Source organism: Choristoneura fumiferana, chromosome Z, assembly GCF_025370935.1.
Source record: "Choristoneura fumiferana chromosome Z, NRCan_CFum_1, whole genome shotgun sequence".
Classification (NCBI taxonomy): domain Eukaryota; kingdom Metazoa; phylum Arthropoda; class Insecta; order Lepidoptera; family Tortricidae; genus Choristoneura; species Choristoneura fumiferana.
This window is the reverse complement of record NC_133472.1, coordinates 2,981,811-3,002,413: the sequence shown is the minus strand read 5'-3', so window position 1 is coordinate 3,002,413 and position 20,603 is coordinate 2,981,811. Positions and strand designations below refer to the sequence as shown.

Sequence of the window (20,603 nt, the reverse complement as noted above, 5' to 3'; positions counted from 1 at the left end):
GGACTAGTGAAGAGTATGCGAACGTTGGCGCTCCCGTGTGAGGCCTTCCATTGGCTATCACGACTAGACTGAGGCGGTGAAGAGGTTAATAAAGAATACTTACTATTCAACTGAGGCACGAGAACCGCCCGCCATTGTGGTATTACAACCCTGCAAGAAAATAAAATCGTCAAAACAGCCGACACTACCGAGCGTCAGTATAAAGATTCTATCTCGAATCAGATAGGAGCGAAAGACAAAGCAAGTGTGTGCATCACAACAGTCAGCTGAACTATGGAGTCATCATTATTATTAAATCTTTATTTATCCATACAGTACAGTCACCAGCATTAACCAATAAAGTTAACTGAATGCTACCAGAAAAGTTGGTTGAGTTAGGTTAGGTTACAACAGTGACCTCGTCAGAAACGACTCGCTATTAGAAAAGTAGGTTAGGTTAGGTTAGAACTGCAACCACATCAGAAAACGAATTACATGTTTTTCTTGGTAATAAGTTTTATAATAACTAAATAATATGAGAATAATGAATATTTGATTTGTTATTCTTTGATATGAATATCTAAAGAAAAATTTATATTTGTAACAAAAATCAATGATTTAAATTTCTTCAAAGTGTTCTGCGTATTGATTATTCTATGAAACGATAATATGATAAAAAATGTCTGTTAAACGAAATTCTATTAAAATGTTGTATGTGAAACAATGTACAACCATTAGAAAAATATCTACTGTTGACCTACACCCAACCCCTCCCCAGAACAGCGGAGCCCATGTCCTCCCTCCCCCGTTCTATGCAGTATTCAAGAATCAACAGTACCTACGCTTTCCTTTGAGACATCTCAAGGATGTACGTACAGTCAGCATCAAAAGTAGCGGATCACTTTTTTACTCTGTCGCATTGACACACTGGCAATCTTGCATGGCGTTTAGAATGTGGCTGTAAAATGACAAAGTACGGTGTATAGCTACTTTTGATGCTGACTGTACAATCACTAGCACCAATATCTAGACAACAATATCTGATACAACTATTTCTAGAGAGAATGTGGCAGATATTTTTGCAGGCTCTGCTGTGGCAGGCAAGAGACTGTACAACAATCATTATTTGTCATTTTTTTATATACATTTTACAGTTAAATAAGGATTCTCGCAACTTACCATCGCCATCATATTTTGATCCGCCTGTACCTGCCACAGAAAAAAAAACTAAACACATTGTCATGTCAACTGCAACTTAAAACTAAACAAGGTTTAACTAACAGTTCAGATAGCAAAAATGCATTTTGTGCATCAGTCCTCACATTCAGTGGCCCTAAGCTACGGAATTTAAAAAAATACCAAAATACAAGTTAAAGAAAAGGTCCCTATACTCTGTAACACTTCCTGTGAGGCAACCGAAGTTTCAGCTGCACTGCGCTGTCATCATTACAACTATGCATTTGGGCAAGTCGCAAACTAGAAACCAGCTATAGGGTTTCCCAACAAGGAATTATATCTAAAAGTGTGCTGACAGACTTGAGCATTCGCTTGTTAGAACATTGAGTATTTGCTGTTTTAATTTGTCAAACTAAACATTGACATTCAGACATGAGATGGCATTCAGACGAAATTCATAACAGAAAAAAAAATAACTTGTACTATTTCGACTGAAATCAATAGAAAACATATCTGACATTTCAGTAAAATATGCAACAAAAATTAAATAAACTATCTTGATAACAATTTGTAAGTAAAAATAAAATAAAAACGTTTTTGGTTATCAAATTTTACAAACTTTAATGATTAAAAATTTAGTATTGAAAAACAACAAAATTTAACAATCTCTTCTTATCTATCTACTTGTAAATTATTTAGTAGAGGAAGAAGGCAGATTATTGAACCAAAGTTCGGCCGAAATTCAGCCGATTTTTTTATTTTTACCAAATGTTCGGCAGTTTGTATTTGGTTCAAACCAGTCGATCCATCTCTACTAAATAAACCACAAAATAGCCAAGTGTAGAGTAAAACAATCCTAGGGAACGCTTAAGTATATGCTTTTAAAAAATTGTATTATTCACAATGGCGGACAGAAGCAGACATTTTTTAGGGATTGTCTGGACTAGTAATGCAGTGAGTAAGTAGTGAGACTTTTCTGATCCAGATAATGTTTACCTAAACAAGTAGGTACTGGAAACTTACCAAATATATTTCAGGTCCCCAGATGTATTGGCCAGAACCTTCCCAGTTCATACTGAAACAAGATTCTTTCATGAAACGGTACACTTTAAAATGTGTCATACATACATCAATAAGAAACAAATCAGATAGAGCTAATATACATGCAAATCATAAAAATCAATGGTTAGCATTTTTCATCATGTAATTTGAGTCAGTTTTATTGTCTGTTTGTAAAAAAAAACAGACTACTTTATAAAAAGCAGCACAACAAAAAGAAACTAAAATTTAAGCTTTTCAAAACAAATCTACAAAACCGACCAACATCATTATCTTTCTAATTTAAACACCCAGAAAAACCACCTCCCACTCAGAGCGGAGCAGACTCCATATGGACTCAATTTGACATACGACCATCATCTACATAGAAGTACTTTCTGCAAACCCATATGAAGTTGATCAAAATGATCAATGCAAGTTAAACTGAGACTGTCGAGTCCAATCCTGTTCTAGTGGCAGGTGTCAGTTCAACTTCAACATAAGGGTGAGCACCATACATTTCTATCTCACTCTAAAATATAATATCCAAGTCCCTCGCCCCAACATGTAGAGTGGCACATTTCCTAACAGAATTTCAACTTACTTTTCTTATATTTTCCTTGAACAAAGATCCTTGGGACATCAACACCCTCCTTGAAGTTGACTGTTCTGCGCTGGACATAGCTGTTCTCGAGGATCTCAAACCCCGCGCTTGTGAAAACGTTTGCCAGCTCCTCCTCAGTGAAGTAGTAACTCCTGAAAGTAAAATTAGCTTTAAAACATCATTTTGACTTGATAATCTTACAATTAAGACAATAATTTTGCATCTTTCTAATAAAAACTGAAATGTCTGAACACAAAATGAAACTAAAGTGAACATGCCCCACCTCCTATAAAGCACCTCTAAAATTGGTTGGACTAAAGCAAAGTGGGTCCCAACTACATAGGTTAGGTTAGTGTTGAGTTATATATGGGACCCTCTTTGCTTTAGGCGGACCCTAAAATTAACCTAGAAACAAGTAGACAAAAGATAGGACCCCTAGTGTGTGTAGTGGCCCTGGCAACATAACCTCAAAAAATAAATTTAACCGAACAAGACTCCAGTTACCTTGTGCCATCCTGCCGCATATAGAAGTTATCAGCAATCTTGTGCCCCGGCTTAAACCTCAGTTGTGCCATGTCGTATCGGCCGTAGTCTCTGAACAGCAGGGTCCCGCCCGGTCGCAGCGCCCGCCACGCGGTCCTTGCTACCCGCCCCCAACTGGCCGGCTGAACCGCCGACAAAACGAAAATCAAGCTCGCAATATCCACAGACCCCTCCGGAACATTCTCGAACAGTTCTTCAGTCGTCAGATCCGCGCAAAACGCAGACATTTTACTCGGATCATACAGCTTATTGCTTTTGACGAACTCGACCGCGCGCGGTGAAAAATCGCACGCGTAAAAATAAAAGTTGTCGAAACCCTCCTCGACTAATGGAAAAAGCATGTTGCCGACTCCGCAACCGAGCTCTAGAAACACAATCTTTTGCTCCGGATTGAAGTTTATCAGCTCCTGGAACTCACGTGTAGTCCAATGGCGGTCGCGGAAGAATTTAGTTTCGTTACGTTTATAGAATATATCCCAGTGGCGCTTCGCTTCGCGTTCTAGCTTCTGCGCCTTAGCTTCGGGGATTAAACGTGAGTTTTGTGCTTCAAGACGCTGTTTCTCTTCATCGGTCAGCTCTTTCAAACGATGAACAAACACGTCGCTTTCATCCGTTTCCATCTTCCGATTTGGATAATAAATTCGCGTGGAAACTCTTCAAATCAAGCGCAGGGCCCTTGTTCTTTAAAATATCGCGTATATTTTTGCGGACATGTAGAAATAATAGAAACTTACTGATAAAACTTATATTGAAAACTGCTGCTAGCTCGTGCTCGTTGAACCACCACAGCAAAAGAAATGAATGATTGAACGAACGTCAACGACACTCACGTCAAAGGTTTGCCTTCTGACACTGACAGGACAATGGTCCGTCCGTAACGTAACGTAATGTAAAGTTGTAAACTTTAAACTTCACATGTACAAATACAACGCACTATTCATAATTATAAAGTCATGTTTAAACTATCTGTAATTAAAAATCAACAACATTTTATAAAGGCAAATCGTAAAAAAAAAGATATAATGTTTTTAATTTTTTATTTTAAACAATGTAAAATTCACGATGAAAAATAAATATACAATTCGGACTTTAAAACCCCACTATTCGTAATTGACGGACTGATTGGTCGTCAGCGAACAATGACAGATTTCTCAACCAATGTCCGACGACAAGTGATACAGACGGTGTTATCAAGTATATTTCGATCGTTCATCCACCATTACCTCTCATATTTCGTTTTCTAGAATTTTTTTACCGTACAACGGCAACTACTAGACACTGGCAAAATTGTCCTCTGATGGACAGAGCCATATTTTTTTAAAGAAACAACAACAACAAGTGATACAGACGCTTCTATGTATTGGTTGATTTTGGAGTGTAGATTCTCAGATAACTTAACTGGTGTTATTTTTTTTCTTTAAACTTGCATTTTAAGTAAAGTAAAGGCATCAGGCCATATACCACGAAGTGCAAAACTCGAACTTCGTTTGTTGCCGTCCCGCTGACGCTTATGTCATTTAATACGCGAGTGAAAGGAACGGTGCGATACGAACTTCGATTTGCCAGTTTCGTAGTAGCGCCTTAGCATCCTTTCATTATTCTCATTTTTATTCTGTGCTCTTAGTTGAAAAACAGAAAAGTTTGTGAAGGCACAAAAAAAGCTTTTGAGGTTATTTATTATTATATTGTGAATAGGTAGGTTACTTCTGTAAAAGAGAATGATGAAGCGGTTATTGCTATAAATCAACATCGTTTTATTTTATTATTATTATTAATACATATCTGCCGCAGCGGAGCGTGCAAGCAAAGCAAAAAAAATATCTCGAGCGACCTCTAGTCGCCCATACAAGCGACCGGCCCTAGAAATGGAGTTGTATCAGATAATTTATGCACGCTTTGTGTTTGTGTCAGATCTTAGTGCTGTTGACTGTACAGTACTAATGTAGGGTTAATGATTACCGCGAAGTCGCGCAGCTGGTTGGACCTTGAGCCAATTAGTTAATAAGATACCCATTTGACTCTGGAGTCGAGTACCTAATTGACCTGATAGTAGAATGTACCTATTTGCTTACATGCTTTTTTTTTCTTAAACTAGATAAAAGAAACAACCGGCCAAGTGTGAGTCGGAGTCAAGCACCGAGGGTTCCGTACAATTTTAAGGTCTGCAGTGAAAGATTTAATTATTGAGAAAATCCTCTAATTTTAAATGAATGATGAAAAATAATAGTTAAATTAATTAATGCACTGGAAATTCGACACACTTAGGGGCTGTTTCACCATCCATTGATTAGTGTTAACTTGCTCGTTTGCCATCCAGTCAAATAAAAAAAAAAAAAAAACTGGCGGTTAGGTGTGATGCCGTCTCTATTTGTTTTGTTCGAATAGATGGAGACGGCATCACATTTAACCGTCGGTTAACGCTAATCAATGGATGGTGAAACAGCCCCTTAACCTGTCCTCTCCCAGAGGCACAAATTTGTGCCCAAATTCCTTTGATCCTGTTATCCTGGGAGATGACAGATTAATGTACCGAAATGTAAAGGCCGCATTGTCTTACGCGCTGGTACCGCTGGTGGGCTCTACAAAATTCAAAAATCGAAGTTCGTATCGTACCGTCTCTCTCACTCCCATATTAAATCACAGAAGCGTCAGCGGGACGGCAAGACACGAAGTTCGAACTTCGCACTTCGTAACGTAACAGGCCCAGAAGTTTGCGAATTTGCGATTGCATTCACCACATCTTTCTACCCTTCTCTTATACCGTGTGACAGAAGGAAGTGGTGAAAACGATTGCGATTCCACGTGTGTTTGACAATATAGGTCCTCAGAGGGCCTACTCCGAAATTCTAAAATCCCTCTCACTCTCGTATTATAAATAGTATAAGCCTAAGCGTCAGAGGGACGGAACGACACGAACTTCAATTTTCGAATTTCATAGAAGTCCTGCTGAACTTAAAAAATAGCACGATACTTTCGTTGATTCCTAAAATAATAAAGTCAAAAACAACTGCAACCCTCAGTTTTGTGAAAAAAAAGGAAACAAAGCATACACTACCTGGAAACGTTTACCTGAGTACTTATTGTCCATCGGCGGGCCGGGGAGTGTGAAATGTTTTGAACTCGGGCAGGTGTAAGCATTCTATCCGGTACTAAGAATTTTACAAGTAATTTATTGAATCAGGCGACTTTGCAGATCTCATCCGCGAGTGAGTTTGAGTTAAAAGTATGTATTCTTAAAAAAAAACATAAAACCCGATTGCGTTAAAAAAATAAAAAAATAAGTTGTGGTCTGGAAACTGTTATGACAGTGAGGGACAGATAGACTGACTATGTGATTCTATAAAGGTTCAGTTTTTTCTGGTACCATGGTGTGCACAAATGTCTGACGGGTCTATATTAATTCGCATAAATTAATTGTCCTGATTGAAATTGGCATAACGTTATTTCGCATAACTGAATACGCATGTTATAAATGCGCATAATGCGGATTGGCATAACCATAAATTGGCATAAATTGAGTTAGCATAACATTACTTTGCATAAGTATAAAAGAGTATAAACATAAAATGATTATCACAATGAAACTGTAAATTTTATTTGTCAAAAAACATATAAAAAGTGTGTGAAAAATTATTACTAAAATTAAAATGATTACTGTTTTATTTACTCAATTCAATTAGATCTGAGAAGTGAACTACTATGTGAAAATATATATTTTTCAACGTTGGTAGCTTCTAAGTCCACGGCTCCACGCACTTAGCCCAACATTTCTCCAAGGCTATTTTCCCATTTTTAAAGAATGATTAATCAAGTCCATCAAAATACCCATTTACATTTTCAATTACTTCAGTGTTCGAGGAATATTTTTGTTCACCTAGCCACTTTTTAAGATTTGGAAACCGGTGAAAGTCGCAAGGGGCCAAGTCTGGCGAATATGGGGGATGGGGTAACAATTCGAAGAGCAACTCCTCGATTTTGGCCATTGCGACTTTAGCCGTATGAACAGGGGCGTTGTCTTGGTGCAGTAAAATTTTCTTCTTGTTCAAGTGAGGCCTTTTCGCTTTTATTGTGTCACTGAGATTTTACAGCACATCAGCATAATATTGGGCGTTTATCGTTCTTCCTTTTTGGAAGTAATCTACAAAAATCACTCCTTTGGAATTCCAGAATACGGTCTCGCCATTACTTTACCGGCTGCCAAGTCAGTTTTGCCTTCTCTGGGGCGGGCTCACTCCGATTCGTCCACTGCCTAGATTGTTCTTTTGTCTCCGGCGTGTAGTGTTGGATCCACGTCTCGTCAACTGTTATGTATCGACGTAAAAACTCGTTAGGATTACGCCTGTACTTCTCCAAACATTCCTCCGAAACATCTTTGCGTTGCTGTTTTTGCTCGTCTGTCAACAGGGCACCCAGCGAGCACAAAATTTGTACATTTCCAAATATTGGTGCAAAATGTTGAAAACACGTACTTTTGAAATATTTACCATCTATGCTTTTTATTTCCACCAACTTCACACGGCGTGTAATACAATTTTTTTTATTCCTCACGCACCTCAGATTTCTCCATTTTCACGAAAATGAAAACAGCTTTTCTTTGGATCGCTCACTATAATAAATTATTATTTTTATATTAATAACTGAATATTATTTTATATGATTGGTTTTTTGGAGTCTTTTTGTATTTTTTATTTCAACTCCTAATTTGTTACTTTTACGCGTTTTTTTTTTTAGTGCTGCTGCATAAGTAGCGTAGTAGAAATAAGCAACCTGAGATATGTATGCATAGGAAAAATTCGTGTCTAGATTCCTGTCCAGCGGTGGTGTAGGGGTTATAGCACGCAGCACGGATTGCTGAGAACCTGGGTTCGATTCCCAGCGCTGGTCTCTTTTGTCCAGCGGTGGTGTAGGGGTTATAGCACGCAGCATGGATTGCTGAGGACCTGGGTTCGATTCCCAGCGCTGGTCTCTTTTTCTGGTTTTTCTGTGCATCCATGTACTTATCAGTTTGTATTTTCGATATTACTTTATAATTTATTATTTTTGAATCTTTCATTTCGGAAACTTATCAACCCACCCTCGTAAGGTTATAGTTAATAATTTTATTTATGCATATTTCAATTATGCATATTCATTATTATGCTAATTTAGTGTTATTGTTTCTTTATTAATTACGCAAGTTCGCTGTTATGCATTATTATGCCATGCCAAATTGTTATGCGAATTCATATTAGGACAATTAATATTATGGAAAATAAGGGGCCCCCATATCTGACACGACCTTCCGGCCCTAGAAATAGAGTCGCATCAGATATTTATGCACTCTTTGTTGTGTCTGATATTGGTGCTGGTGACTGTACATATTTTCAAGACTAATGCAACTAACACCACCACTACAGTGTGGTGACCACACTACACTGACGCGCTTCGAACACAACCAGTAACCCTTAGTGTAAGTTTTCGGTTAAAAAATACGTCTCGAATCTCGATCGCGTTCGCGTTAAATCTCAATCAAGGGCACTGTGCCCTTAGAGTAAGTTTAAGGGCACTGTGCCCTTAGTGTAAGTTTAAGGTTACAAAATACGTCTCGATCGCGTTCGCGTTAAAATCTCAATTTGTATGGAAACACGAACAGCGCCTCTAGCGGAACGTTTGAGATGTTCGTGTTTCCCTACAAATTGAGATTTTAACGCGAACGCGATCGAGACGTATTTTGTAACCGAAAACTTACACTAGGGGTACAGAGCTCATTTTCAGCGCAACACAGCCGTTCACCATGCAAACGCTTGATTCAATAAATCATCGTAATTTATCGGATGTTGACTGTACAAATTTTTTTTTAACTAAAGAACTTGGGAAAGACTAATAAGAACGGCCATTTAAATCCGAACTCAATTGTTATTTAACCTTGGTTTCGTAATTAAACGTCCAATTCATAATAGGTATACAATTTATACAAGCAATGTTATGTCAGATTTTAAGTAGTACAAATGAGGCGGCCTTGACGTCGGTTCAACTCATCAACTGGGTGCTTCCTCTCATGAAGCACTTAATAACAGGAGACGGCAACGAGTGTATTCTTCTGCCAGCGTCACGGGAACAACAGAACTGCGTCACCATCATGTCATTATGTCGTTTTAGAGCGTTTCACATTATCCGATCCGATATCGGTACCGGACGACGATAGACATCATCCGATAGCCGACACCATGTGCTGCTTTCACATATTTTCGACAAAAGCGTTCCGATACGGCCGGCTTGAAATGGCCGCCACGAATCGGGCTCTGTGCACACAGACAATATAGATACACGCATAGCACATATACAAACATTATCGTCCGACAGCCCATGGGCGTCAGAGGGTGCCGCCAGCATATCGGTGTCGGGTCCGATATCCGATATCGGATCGGATAATGTGAAAACGCTCTTAGGTTAGCGATAGCGACGAAGACAGCTTTCAAAAATCCCTACTTATTTATTCTCGTTGGTGGACGCTCTACGCTGCGCCGACAACTATAATGGCCTGAGGAAAATACCATTATTTTGGAAGTAATTCGATATAAGGCATTTTTTTGTTTACGACTTTTAAATGCAATTGTATGAACTTATATATTTTCGAATCCTTCGAATTTTAGTTCAAACAAAGAAAAAAAATGTAGATACCTACTGGTACCTACTTACCCCAAAATAGGCGGTTTATCAGCAAATATGATATCATTAAATTTACTGTCAAAATATATGTTTAAATACTTTACCGTTCTAACTTCACCTACCGTTACATCATTGTTCTGGAACTTCTGGAAGGGATTTCGCCTTAAGGCCAGCTCTCGTCGTAAGTGCTCTGTGCTTCCTCTTCTCGGATTGCTATTATCCATTTTATTGTACAGTCAAGGAAACTGAATCGCGTACCTGGGAACCTTTGTGCTACTAATGTCACTTTGATCCATATACACTTAAGAAAGAAACGACAGCGAAATTGAATATGAAAAGGATCCACCCTGGTACGTAACTCAGTTTCTTTCACCGTAGATAGGTACGGTCGATAAATTGAATGAACCCAGGGATGGAACTTTTTAGGGTTCCGGAGCCAAAATGGCAAAAACGGAACCCTTACTTTTTTATTTTTTTATTCGACTGGATGGCAAACGAGCAAGTGGGTCTCCTGATGGTAAGAGGTAAGGTGGTAAGAGTAACAGGGGTATTGCAGATGCGTTGCCAACCTAGAGGCCTAAGATGGGACCTCTAGTGCCAGTAATTTCACCGGCTGTCTTACTCTCCACGCCGAAACACAACAGTGCAAGCACTGCTGCTTCACGGCAGGATTAGCGAGCAAGATGGTGGTAGCAATCCGGGCGGACCTTGCACAAGGTCCTACCACCTGCAAATAGTTTCGCCATGTCTGTCTGTCTGTCCGTCCGTTTGCTCTGGGACTATCAATGCTATGAATCTGTAATTTTGCACGGATATATATGTAAACTATGCCGACAAAATCGTACAATAAAAAAGTCAAAAAACCTTTTTTTAGGGTACCTCCCATGGACATAAAAAGGGGGTGATTTTTTTTCTCATCCAACCCTATGGTGTGGGGCATCGTTGGATAGGTCTTTTAAAACCACTAGGGATTTGCTAGGACGATTTTTCGATTCAGTGATTAGTTTGCGAAATATTCAACTTTAAAGTGCAAATTTTCATTAAAATCGAGCGCCCCCCTCTAAAATCTAAACAGGTGGGTGGAAACTTTGAAAAAAACCAGGATGGTAGTAAGTATATCAAACTTTCAAGGAAAACTATAACGGCTAAATTTGCTTGAGAATTATTAGTAGTTTATAAGTAAATAGCAGCCTAAGGTATAAAATATACCTAAACTTGGAAGATTCCGTATAAAATACGAAATCCTTAGAAAAATATTACTTTGGGCGTGTCCGACACGCTCTTAGCCGGTTTTTAATAATCAATTTCACTGATTTCCTAGACAAAAATAAGAGATGTCAGTCAACACAACATTAGTAGCACAAAGATTCTACCCTCGGTCATGATTCAATTTGTCCGACTGCACCATCGGTCAAATTACTGATTATTTACAAAGGTATGTGCCTTTTTACGGCGATTCATTCGTAGATAATGTATGTAGGCGGTGACGGTACCAATCATGGACATGTTATGCATATAGTACCTGCCCAGATGGACAACGACTCAATGCCCTGTAGCATGCCATTCATGAACTTTACCATTTAGGTACCATCATACTTCTTTGAACGTTAGTTAGTTATTAGTAAAAAAAACCTAACCATAAAAAAATCTTTTTTAATACAAGCTTTTTTGTTGACTGTACTTTACTTTACTTGCATTGTCACCCAAACTACATTTGCATACCAAATTTCAAGTCGATGCTAGAGCGTTGAAGTGTTACGTCCTGCGGAGACGATCCCGGCTGGACTACCAGGATGTCACTACTAGATTATTGTATTGTCATTTGTAACGCGATTTACTAAGTATTCCAAATTTCAAGTCAATCTCAGAATCTCAGAATATATAAGACTTCACTTGCAGGGGATTCGCGCTGTCATCGTTCATCCACCATTACCTCTCATATTTCGTTTTCTAGATTTTTTTTACCGTACAACGGCAAAAACTACTAGACACTGGCAAAATTGTCCTCCGATGGACAGAGCCACATTTTTTTAAAGAAACAACAACAGAATATATAATAACGACGAGTAAAAAGGACGGTACGATAAGAACTTTGATTTTAGAATTTCCTAGCGGCCCATTAGGCCAGTATTAATGAATTCAATCAAGTATTAATTATTTTATCTGTGTCACGCAGTGCAGGGCGCGTTGTTTACTTACACCAGCTGTCGGCCATTTGCAATCCGCTGCGCCTTGTTATGGCAACAATGACGTGTGTTTACCTCTCGCGTAGATTAGGGTCACAGCATGCGACTTGGCAGCGATTTACTAGCTTCAGATGTACACGCATCAAAAAGTCTTGGGTGGGATACTCACTCCCAAGACAAATTTGACGTTTTGACTTGTATCCATACCAATATAAATGCGAAAGTGTATGTGTGTTTGTATGTCTTTTTGGCATAGAGATAGTTTATAGGCCAGAGAGAGACATGGGCTACTTTTTAACCTGAAAAAATGCACAGTTCCTGTGGGAACAGCGCGCGCTAGGCCTATATTAAATAAAATGTTCGAAGCTGTTCCGAGATAAAACACTTGGGGCAATTTTAATGAGTAAGTATATTTTTAACAGACTTCTAAAAAGGCTGTTAAAAAATCCTGTAGTTACCTACTCTTCTGACTTCCCAAAAAATCTCAGAAAAGTAGGTAATTGAAACTTGGTTAATGACTTAGCTACGATGAAACTGAGGAGGTTATTGCAGGCAGCCTGTAATTAAATACACACACACACACGCCCAATTTAGGTTAAGAATTTGCTGTGTTAACTTAGTATTTAGTTCAATTACTTAATTAACTGCTATAAATTGTAAATTGCCTCTGGTCTCCGCGATACAGGCCCAGTCTAGTGCGGAGTCCGCCGATGAATCTTTATCGTAACATCATTATATTTCAAATAAATTCCTTTATTCTATTCTTATTCTATAGCCGACTAGCTTGTCGGACGCCTGCGCTCGCTCCGCGGTTCATTTTATTGTCACTGCTTCCTGCGGGCTGCTGGACGCTCCTGGCCGGAACCCGTCTAAAAGCGGCTCGGTTAAATTACTTGTAGCAATAAAAACTCACTTATGAAATACAGGGAGACTGTTAACTCTACCTATTCCTTGAAAGGGGTTATTCGAGAGCTTATTTGCCATACAATAGACTACAAACTGAAATAAAGATGCACAGAAAAACCAGAAAAATAAGACCAGTACTGGGAATCGAACCCAGGTCCTCGGTATTTCGTACCGCGTGCGTGTATTTTCAATTTAGGTTTTACGGGATAGCCGTAAAAGTGAAAATTTTGAATTGAAATAAAGAATACATAAATTCCAAAGAAAGAATCTTAATTTGATTGCTTAGTAACGACATCTCTTGTCCGGGTGAGCGGTTAGTTCCAATGGAGTGCCGAAAGTTTCTCGATGAGGGCTACGGTATAGATGTCGCTAGCGTCACTGCTTAAGTGGCTAAATATGAAACAAACAAGCTGAGATATGAGGTGCATAGGGAAATTCGTGTCTGTACCGTTGACCAGCAGTGGTGTAGCGGTATAGCACGCGATACGGAATACCGAGGACCTGGGTTCGATTCCCAGTGATGGTCTTATTTTTCTGTGCATCTATATTTCAGTTAGTATTTTTAATTTAGGTTTGACGGGATGATCGTAAAAGTAAAAATTTGGAATTGAAATAAAAAATACAAAAGATTCCAAAAAACAATCTCAATACAATAGACTATCGCGGTGATTACTAGACTCTGGCCAGCGAAAGCTGTCCACGCTTATTTACGAAACTTTAAGCGTGTCACACACTACGCAGATACGATAATATTTTATCTGCGTATAATAACTTAATGATCTGTACGCTTAGTGTATTTCCCCGTTCACAAAGTACGTCTCGATCGCGAAATTCATTTGTTTGAACACGGACAGCTTCAAAGTTTGCGCAACAACTTTTGTGAGTGTAGGTTTGCTACGTAAACTATTTCGTCCGCGTATCGTAACGAAAACGGGTGACGACGTTGACATGCGGCGGCTACGTATCGACGATCGAACGCTCGATTTACGTCTTCGAATAGTAAACGAATGAATTGTGAAAACGCCACACTAGAGGCACTGAAACTATCACACACTACGCAGATACGATAATATTCGAGAACATTCAGTCTAAATCCTTCAAACTGATACCATTGTTTATACAGGATCGATATCAGATTTACTCGCGTGCAGCGGGCTCTCACATCAAGATCAATTTATATACGCAGATAATATCTTTGCCATCTTTCGATATATTTCGGTGCCCACAGATACTTCACGATAAAATATGTTATCTGCGCTGTGTGTGTTAGCTCATTGAATTGTATAGGGAGCGATATTGACAGATATGCGTTCAGATACAGATATCTTATCGTATCTGCTTAGTGTGTGACACGCTTTAATCTTGTATCATTTTTGACTGTCATATTTGTCATTCTAGCCCGGATTAGATAATTTTGATACTTCTGCTATAAGAAATAAATAAATTATTTTTTGTTTAATTCAACCTAGTAGCCATTGAGCTAAATTTTCCTCCAACAAAAAATATCTCGGAAATTTATTAAGGCTTTAGAAATAAAACGTCAATAAATCACAAATCACTATAAAAATCAAGTTTTTTTTAAATCAACAAAGAATATTCGAAAACAATATAATTAAGACACTTCGCGTACAAGTTTTGCAGGTGGTAACCTTGTGCAAGGTCCGCCCGGATTGCTACCACCATCTTACTCGCTAATCCTGCCGTGAAGCAGCAGTGCTTGCACTGTTGTGTTTCGGCGTGGAGAGTAAGACAGCCGTTGAAATTACTGGCACGTGAGGTATCCCATCTTAGACCTCTAGGTTAAACGCGTCTGCAATGCAGATGTTTATGGGCGGTGGTGACCTCTTACCATCAGGAGACCCACTTGCTCGTTTGCCATCCAGTAAATAATAAAAAAAAGACGATATAAATTTCAAATGATTTCCAAAAACATTGGTACAAATCTTGACATATTTTTTCTAAATTATTGATAATAACAGACCAGGTAGGAGTGAGCTGAATGAAAGCGTACCTACCTAACAAAAAATTTGACTGTCCTAAGGAATACAAGTACTTTTTTGCGATTGCCACTTAGGGCGGAAGGCGGTGTTTTTCAAAAAAACTTAAAAGTGGAATAACTCGATAACTACCGAATTTAGACCCCTGGTCTGGGTTGACTGGGCCAAAAAACGATTAAATGTCATTTCGTGCAAATGGAAAATAGACTAATCGAAATTGTACGTCAAAGCAGAAAAATATTTGAAATACATAAATGAAAAATTGACCATTGAATTTCGTCGAAAATGGAATCTTCTCATGGAAAAATTTACAAATTTAATGTAAGTAGGTATGCCGAAAAAAGATGACCACTTGTATTTACTTACACTCAGAAATATGACGAATTGTAAATATGTTCCACCCAAAATCATTTGCTTTGGGCCTACATATCAAGTAATGACTTGATTTAGACAACATTCACTTATATATTCCATTTAGCATTTGAGTTTAATTTATTTTCTACAAAAATAAATTTGGTTGTATTTTTCAGCACATCTAAGTTTTGACATAATTCATTTTGGTCCAAATTCAAAATGTTTCATGTGGACGATTTTACATTTGCACCGAATGACGGTTAATCCCAAAAACAATGTTGATCAGCTCTAGAATAACCACTTTCAAGGAAAAGGTTGAATTACCAGTCAACCTGTATAGGTAGTGCCACGAGAGTTGAAGTGAATGATTACGCACACAGCTACATGAATAACGATTGCATATAAAAAAATAACAACTGAATTGATAACCTCCTTTATTGAAGTCAGTTAAAAAGGAGAATGAATGAAATTATTGTCAAAATCCCTCTCGTCATTACATGAGATTTGACATGTTCTTGTATGCATGACCTCAACTCTAGTGGCACTACCTATAGCCTACCCAACGAAGACCAAAAATTGCCTCTCAGGGGAAAAAACTCGTTAATAAGCGAATTTTGGCATAGTTGTAGGGAATGGTGTTTTAAACCATATACTAAAAGTACTGATGGGTGGGGGTGAAGCTAACGAGAGGAGGGGGAGGAGGGGAGTAAAGGTCCCTTTTTCAGTTTTTCGTAAAAATAACTCTTAAACGGTGGCCCATAGCAAAAAATGTTCTAAGACATAAGTAATCTACATAAAATTCTCTACAGAAAGATTCTACACTTTTTTCTCCGAGATCAATATTTCATGAGATATGGAGGGAAGACGGACAAGAAAAAAATAAACACTTCTTTAAGTATTGGCAAGTGCCAAAATCAACAGTTTGACAGGTTTAAACATCACCACAACCACAAAATAAACACTTCCCCGAATAGTATTAGTACTTATCACTTCCCCGACATAGTGTAAAACACAGTGTAGTCAGTCTTTTCTTACACTGTGGTGTAGTGTCGCGTAGAAAATAAGTAATGGGATGGATGGATGAATGTTTGTGACTCTTTCACGCAAAAACTACTGAAAAGATTTGCATGACATTTGCCATTCAGGTAATATGTACCCTGGATTAACATATAGGCTACTTTTAATCCTAAAATAATGTATGGTTCCTGTGGGATCAAAAAAGGTTTAAACTAAGTACATACTAATTCTGCGCGAGCGAAGACGCGGGCAACAGCTAGTTGATTATAATTGATGAAGATATTTTAGATTTAGAAAATAATTAGGGTCTCTATTCTTTCCTTCATATCTCGTGAAATATTGGTCTCAGAGTAAAAATGTATAGAATCTTTTTTATAGAGAATTTTATGTAGATTACTTATGTCATAGAACACTTTGCTGTGGGACAGCGTTTACGAGCTATACACGAGTTCTTCCCCTGAATTTCCTTCGTTGGGTAGCCTACACTATACTAGCTGTTGTCCAGGGGAAAACCAACCATTTTTAGACATTGTAAGTTAAAAAGAATTACATATTATGTTTATTATTATTGTACTATTATCGTTTTATCAATTAAAATCACGTAGGTAGGGTAGCCCCTGATTTAATTCGGGTAGGTAGGTTAATTAGAAAGAAATGGAATTTAAACTTCATTCGCTCGTACCTACCTTTTTTATTGTTCAACAGTAATTGATGTATTTAACGTCATTCAATAATTACAAATTCGCTTAAGCTCATTTTATTTAATTGATTATTGCATAAAAATCGCTTTGCATTATCAGTTTGTTATGCTTACATACCGCCATCTAGGTATCTGAACGGTCGCAATAGTTCCGACCGCGGCGGATAGGTGGCGCTATGTGTCGCAAGACGCTCGCAACAAAGAACATGCAATCTAACGGGTCACAAAGAAAATGAATCACGAAATAAAACAATGTGAAATGTGGCAGTAAATATATTCAGAAAATATCAACCGTAATCGCCTCGATTTTTATAATAATAAAAAAGAGTAGACAAGTATGAATCATTATAAAGTATAATCTATTGTCGATGGAAACCACCGAGGTTCCCTATTATAATAGTCAATTATTGCTTTATACAATATCGTATCGAGTATAACATTCGATATCAGAGTCATTACAATAGATAACTATCTTAAAACTACGGGATAAGCCAGCTGTTCACTCGTTCTCGTATTCACGTTCACGTTAAACTTAATTTAGATTTATATTAATTACATATCACAATGAGACGTCCCATAGTCACTTGCAGTCACACATAAAGGCACGAGATCCTGTACAGGGGCCGCGGCGCCATCTTGACGGAACTTAACCTCTAACCTAACTAACCGATCATTCGCAATGCAACTCAGACAGCGGCGCCGCGACAGCCTGTAAAACATGCCTAATAAAAGTTACCTAAAAGCGCTGGCACGCTAAGTCATTCGTGTTGGAAGTCCTACAGTAATAAATGGCCCGATCCTGTCTGGAATACAATGAGGGCTCAGCGAGGTCGTTCGCCGGGCCTATGGAATGCAGCGCGGCGCAGCGGTGTTGCCACCCCGCCCCGCCGCCGAGCGCCTTCTCTCTAAAACCCATTCGACCCGCTCCCCGTCGAATGCATCTTAAAGACTAACTTAAATATACCCGAGATCGCTGATCTATGCGCCCACAGAACCCTTCGCTTCCTCGAACTTCTCCGACAGTTCGGCCATTAGCTCTTTGTAAATGAGGGGGTCGATGTTCTTGCCAAGTTGGTAGAGGACGAACCAGTCGCCAATCTGCAGCTTGCTGGAGACGGTTTCTACCTGTTCCTGGAGGGCGAGGCGGCTGCGGGCGCGGAGCAGATACAGGCGCACGCGTGGGCCCGCCACCACCACGGCGCGGTACACCAGCGAGATTCCGCTCAAGATCGACAGAATGATAAACCAGAACCACAGGAAGACGTAGATTTTCTCGTTGACTATATTTAGCGGCAGCACGCACAGCCCGTCGAACTTCTGCACCGTTCCAGAAGGACCGTACTTGTGGAACGTACATTTAGTCATCTTAGGGAACACCCGAGCCATAGGGTCTTCGCGCTCCTCGGGCTCCATCTCTGTGAAGCGGACCACGTCGCGGCCGTAGGTTGTGAATTCCCCGTCCAGGAAGAAGTCCATGAAGTAGATCTGCCCCACGACGTTTATAAAGTTCAACACTTCACAGATGAAGAAGCGGAACGCGTAAAAGTTTTGCGTGTTCAGGTTGGCGAAAAAGTAATCCACTAGTAGTTTCTTGCGGTCGCACTTGCTCTCTTCCTCGACGATCGGGCAGTTGAGGTCGAGCACGAGCATCTTGATGCGGCCGCCTTCCCAGGTCTTCCAGAGATAACGCGGGACGTAGAACAGGATAGCTTGGAAAAACAACACGAAACACACCCACTGGTAATACTTGTGGTATTTTACTTCGTCCTTTCCGTCGACGTGCGTGGCGACGCCGGCATACGCCATGTCCTGCCCGACGCGGCCGGTGAGTCGGTTGGGGATCGTAAAAGTAGAGTAAATCCAGCAATACGTGTCCATTACAGCGAGCGGTATCTCGTCGACGATGCAGTCGATCGGGTCACCGATGTATTGCCGCGACGTGACGAGAAGCGAAAACGCGATCAGGATGATCACGGTGGCTTTGTAGTGCAGCCGGAACACATTGTTGTCGATGCACACTGAGTCGAGCTTGAGGAGGCCCTTGACCGAGCCGAAAACGTCGAACATGGCGGATGGGCCGCGGGCTCGCGGCGCGGAGTACGCGGGTCGAGAACGGAGCGCGCGGATCGGTCGCGCGTCGAGTGCGGAATGGCGAAGGCGACTGCGGCGGCGAGGGAGAGCGCGCGCGGGGGGCGGGGCACGCCGCGCCGCGGCTCGGGACGCCGGGGAGGGGTGACTCAGTGCTGCCATTTTAGCGCTTTTGCCGCTAATCTAGCATTTTTACCCGACTGCCCGAGAGAGGGTTATTTAAAGATCATTAGATCATGTTTGTAACTTCTGTCAATATCACTTGCTAAGATTATCTAAGCGATGTCATACGCAAGATTGAATAGAATAGAATATAATTCATTTATTTGGTAGTAAAAAAGTTTGTACATGAAATCTTAATCTAAATAAAACAGTAATTAACAAAACACCAAAATGGATGCCACACAGCAAATGACATCAGACATGGCGCTGGTTTTCAGGGCAACTAAGGATACCACAGAAAATTTAAAGCTAGGCTAGGCTAAACATGTGGAGAGAGACGTCACAGGTAAATTAAAAGCGCTAAAATAGTAGCAGCTAGGTATTATACAGATCAATCAGGGTTCCAACTTCACGCAACGTCATACAAAGTGCAAGATTTGCATGAATAAAGTGAACGAGTGCCTAAAACTCAGTGGGTGCCCACGTTGGCTTATGTATTGGAAATTTGAAGGTCGATTAAATAATTTTTAATTTTAATTTTGAAGGATAATAAGGATGCAGATTGGAAACTTAACATATGAAAAGAAAGAATGAAAACAAAACAGAAAAATTAATTTAGGTATTTAAAGGAGTCCCCTTTTAGGCAAGGTTCCGAAGATACAGATGCCAGCATCTAAATAGCTAATGTTCTTTGTGGCCCCTGTGTTGTCTACTAAACTTTATTATTTCTCTTAAAGCGTTAGACCAAAAAAAGAAATATCAAAGAAATATTAACCAAGCTCGCCCTTCAAATACATACTTTAGAAAAAAAACTTAAAGGAAATAAAGCAGTTTTGTCCATTGCAAATAGGATTCGACCAATGTGTACGACATAACATTTTTTTATCTCGATATTAAATTTTGGGCGCGTTGTATGTATGTAAACTCTTTATTGTACAAAATAAGTAAACAAATACAATTAACAAACATTGAGAGATATGTACAAAAGGCGAACATCCTTAATCCTTCTCCTTAAAGTTGTTTTATAGAAACTAGCGCTTTTCGAATCACCGTTAGCGGCGAACGGCCATTTTGTCCTGGCAGCACTGGCAGACCCGCTCCAAAGCACAGCGAACACAAAATGACATGACCCCAATACACGACGCGTCACCGCGTTCGCTTCGTTTGCCGTCCTGACTGCCGACGTAGGCGAGAGGCATCATAGG

The 20,603-nt window shown here is 39.5% G+C and overlaps 2 protein-coding genes and 1 non-coding gene across 6 annotated transcripts in view; all 3 read right to left on the bottom strand.

The window, feature by feature from the left end:
• The window catches only part of LOC141437370 (tRNA N(3)-cytidine methyltransferase METTL6), a 25,192-nt gene extending 21,038 nt beyond the window's left edge, over positions 1 to 4,154 (bottom strand). For 2 of the 4 annotated variants that reach the window (XM_074100717.1, XM_074100799.1), the window contains exons 1-4: positions 3,302 to 4,154; positions 2,798 to 2,949; positions 2,179 to 2,230; positions 1,159 to 1,188 (exon numbers count right to left, since the gene is read on the bottom strand). In XM_074100717.1, the coding sequence (XP_073956818.1) occupies positions 2,226 to 2,230; positions 2,798 to 2,949; positions 3,302 to 3,960 (816 nt within the window). In that variant the 5' untranslated portion in view covers positions 3,961 to 4,154 and the 3' untranslated portion in view covers positions 1,159 to 1,188; positions 2,179 to 2,225. Of the gene's footprint in view, positions 1 to 103; positions 151 to 328; positions 938 to 1,158; positions 1,189 to 2,178; positions 2,231 to 2,797; positions 2,950 to 3,301 lie in introns of those variants that run through there. The other 2 variants (XM_074100885.1, XM_074100959.1) reach the window with 2 other exon arrangements.
• On the bottom strand, positions 211 to 298 carry LOC141441279 (small nucleolar RNA snR60/Z15/Z230/Z193/J17). Its single transcript, XR_012452789.1, has one exon. It is a non-coding gene; the product is annotated as a small nucleolar RNA snR60/Z15/Z230/Z193/J17 (small nucleolar RNA).
• A 13,251-nt stretch (positions 4,155 to 17,405) lies between the features above and the next one.
• Positions 17,406 to 19,316, bottom strand: Inx2 (innexin 2). The gene has a single exon (XM_074092867.1). The coding sequence runs from the start codon at positions 19,213 to 19,215 to the stop codon at positions 18,127 to 18,129; it is 1,089 nt and encodes a 362-aa protein (XP_073948968.1). The 5' UTR covers positions 19,216 to 19,316; the 3' UTR covers positions 17,406 to 18,126.
• Between the last annotated feature and the right edge of the window lie 1,287 nt (positions 19,317 to 20,603).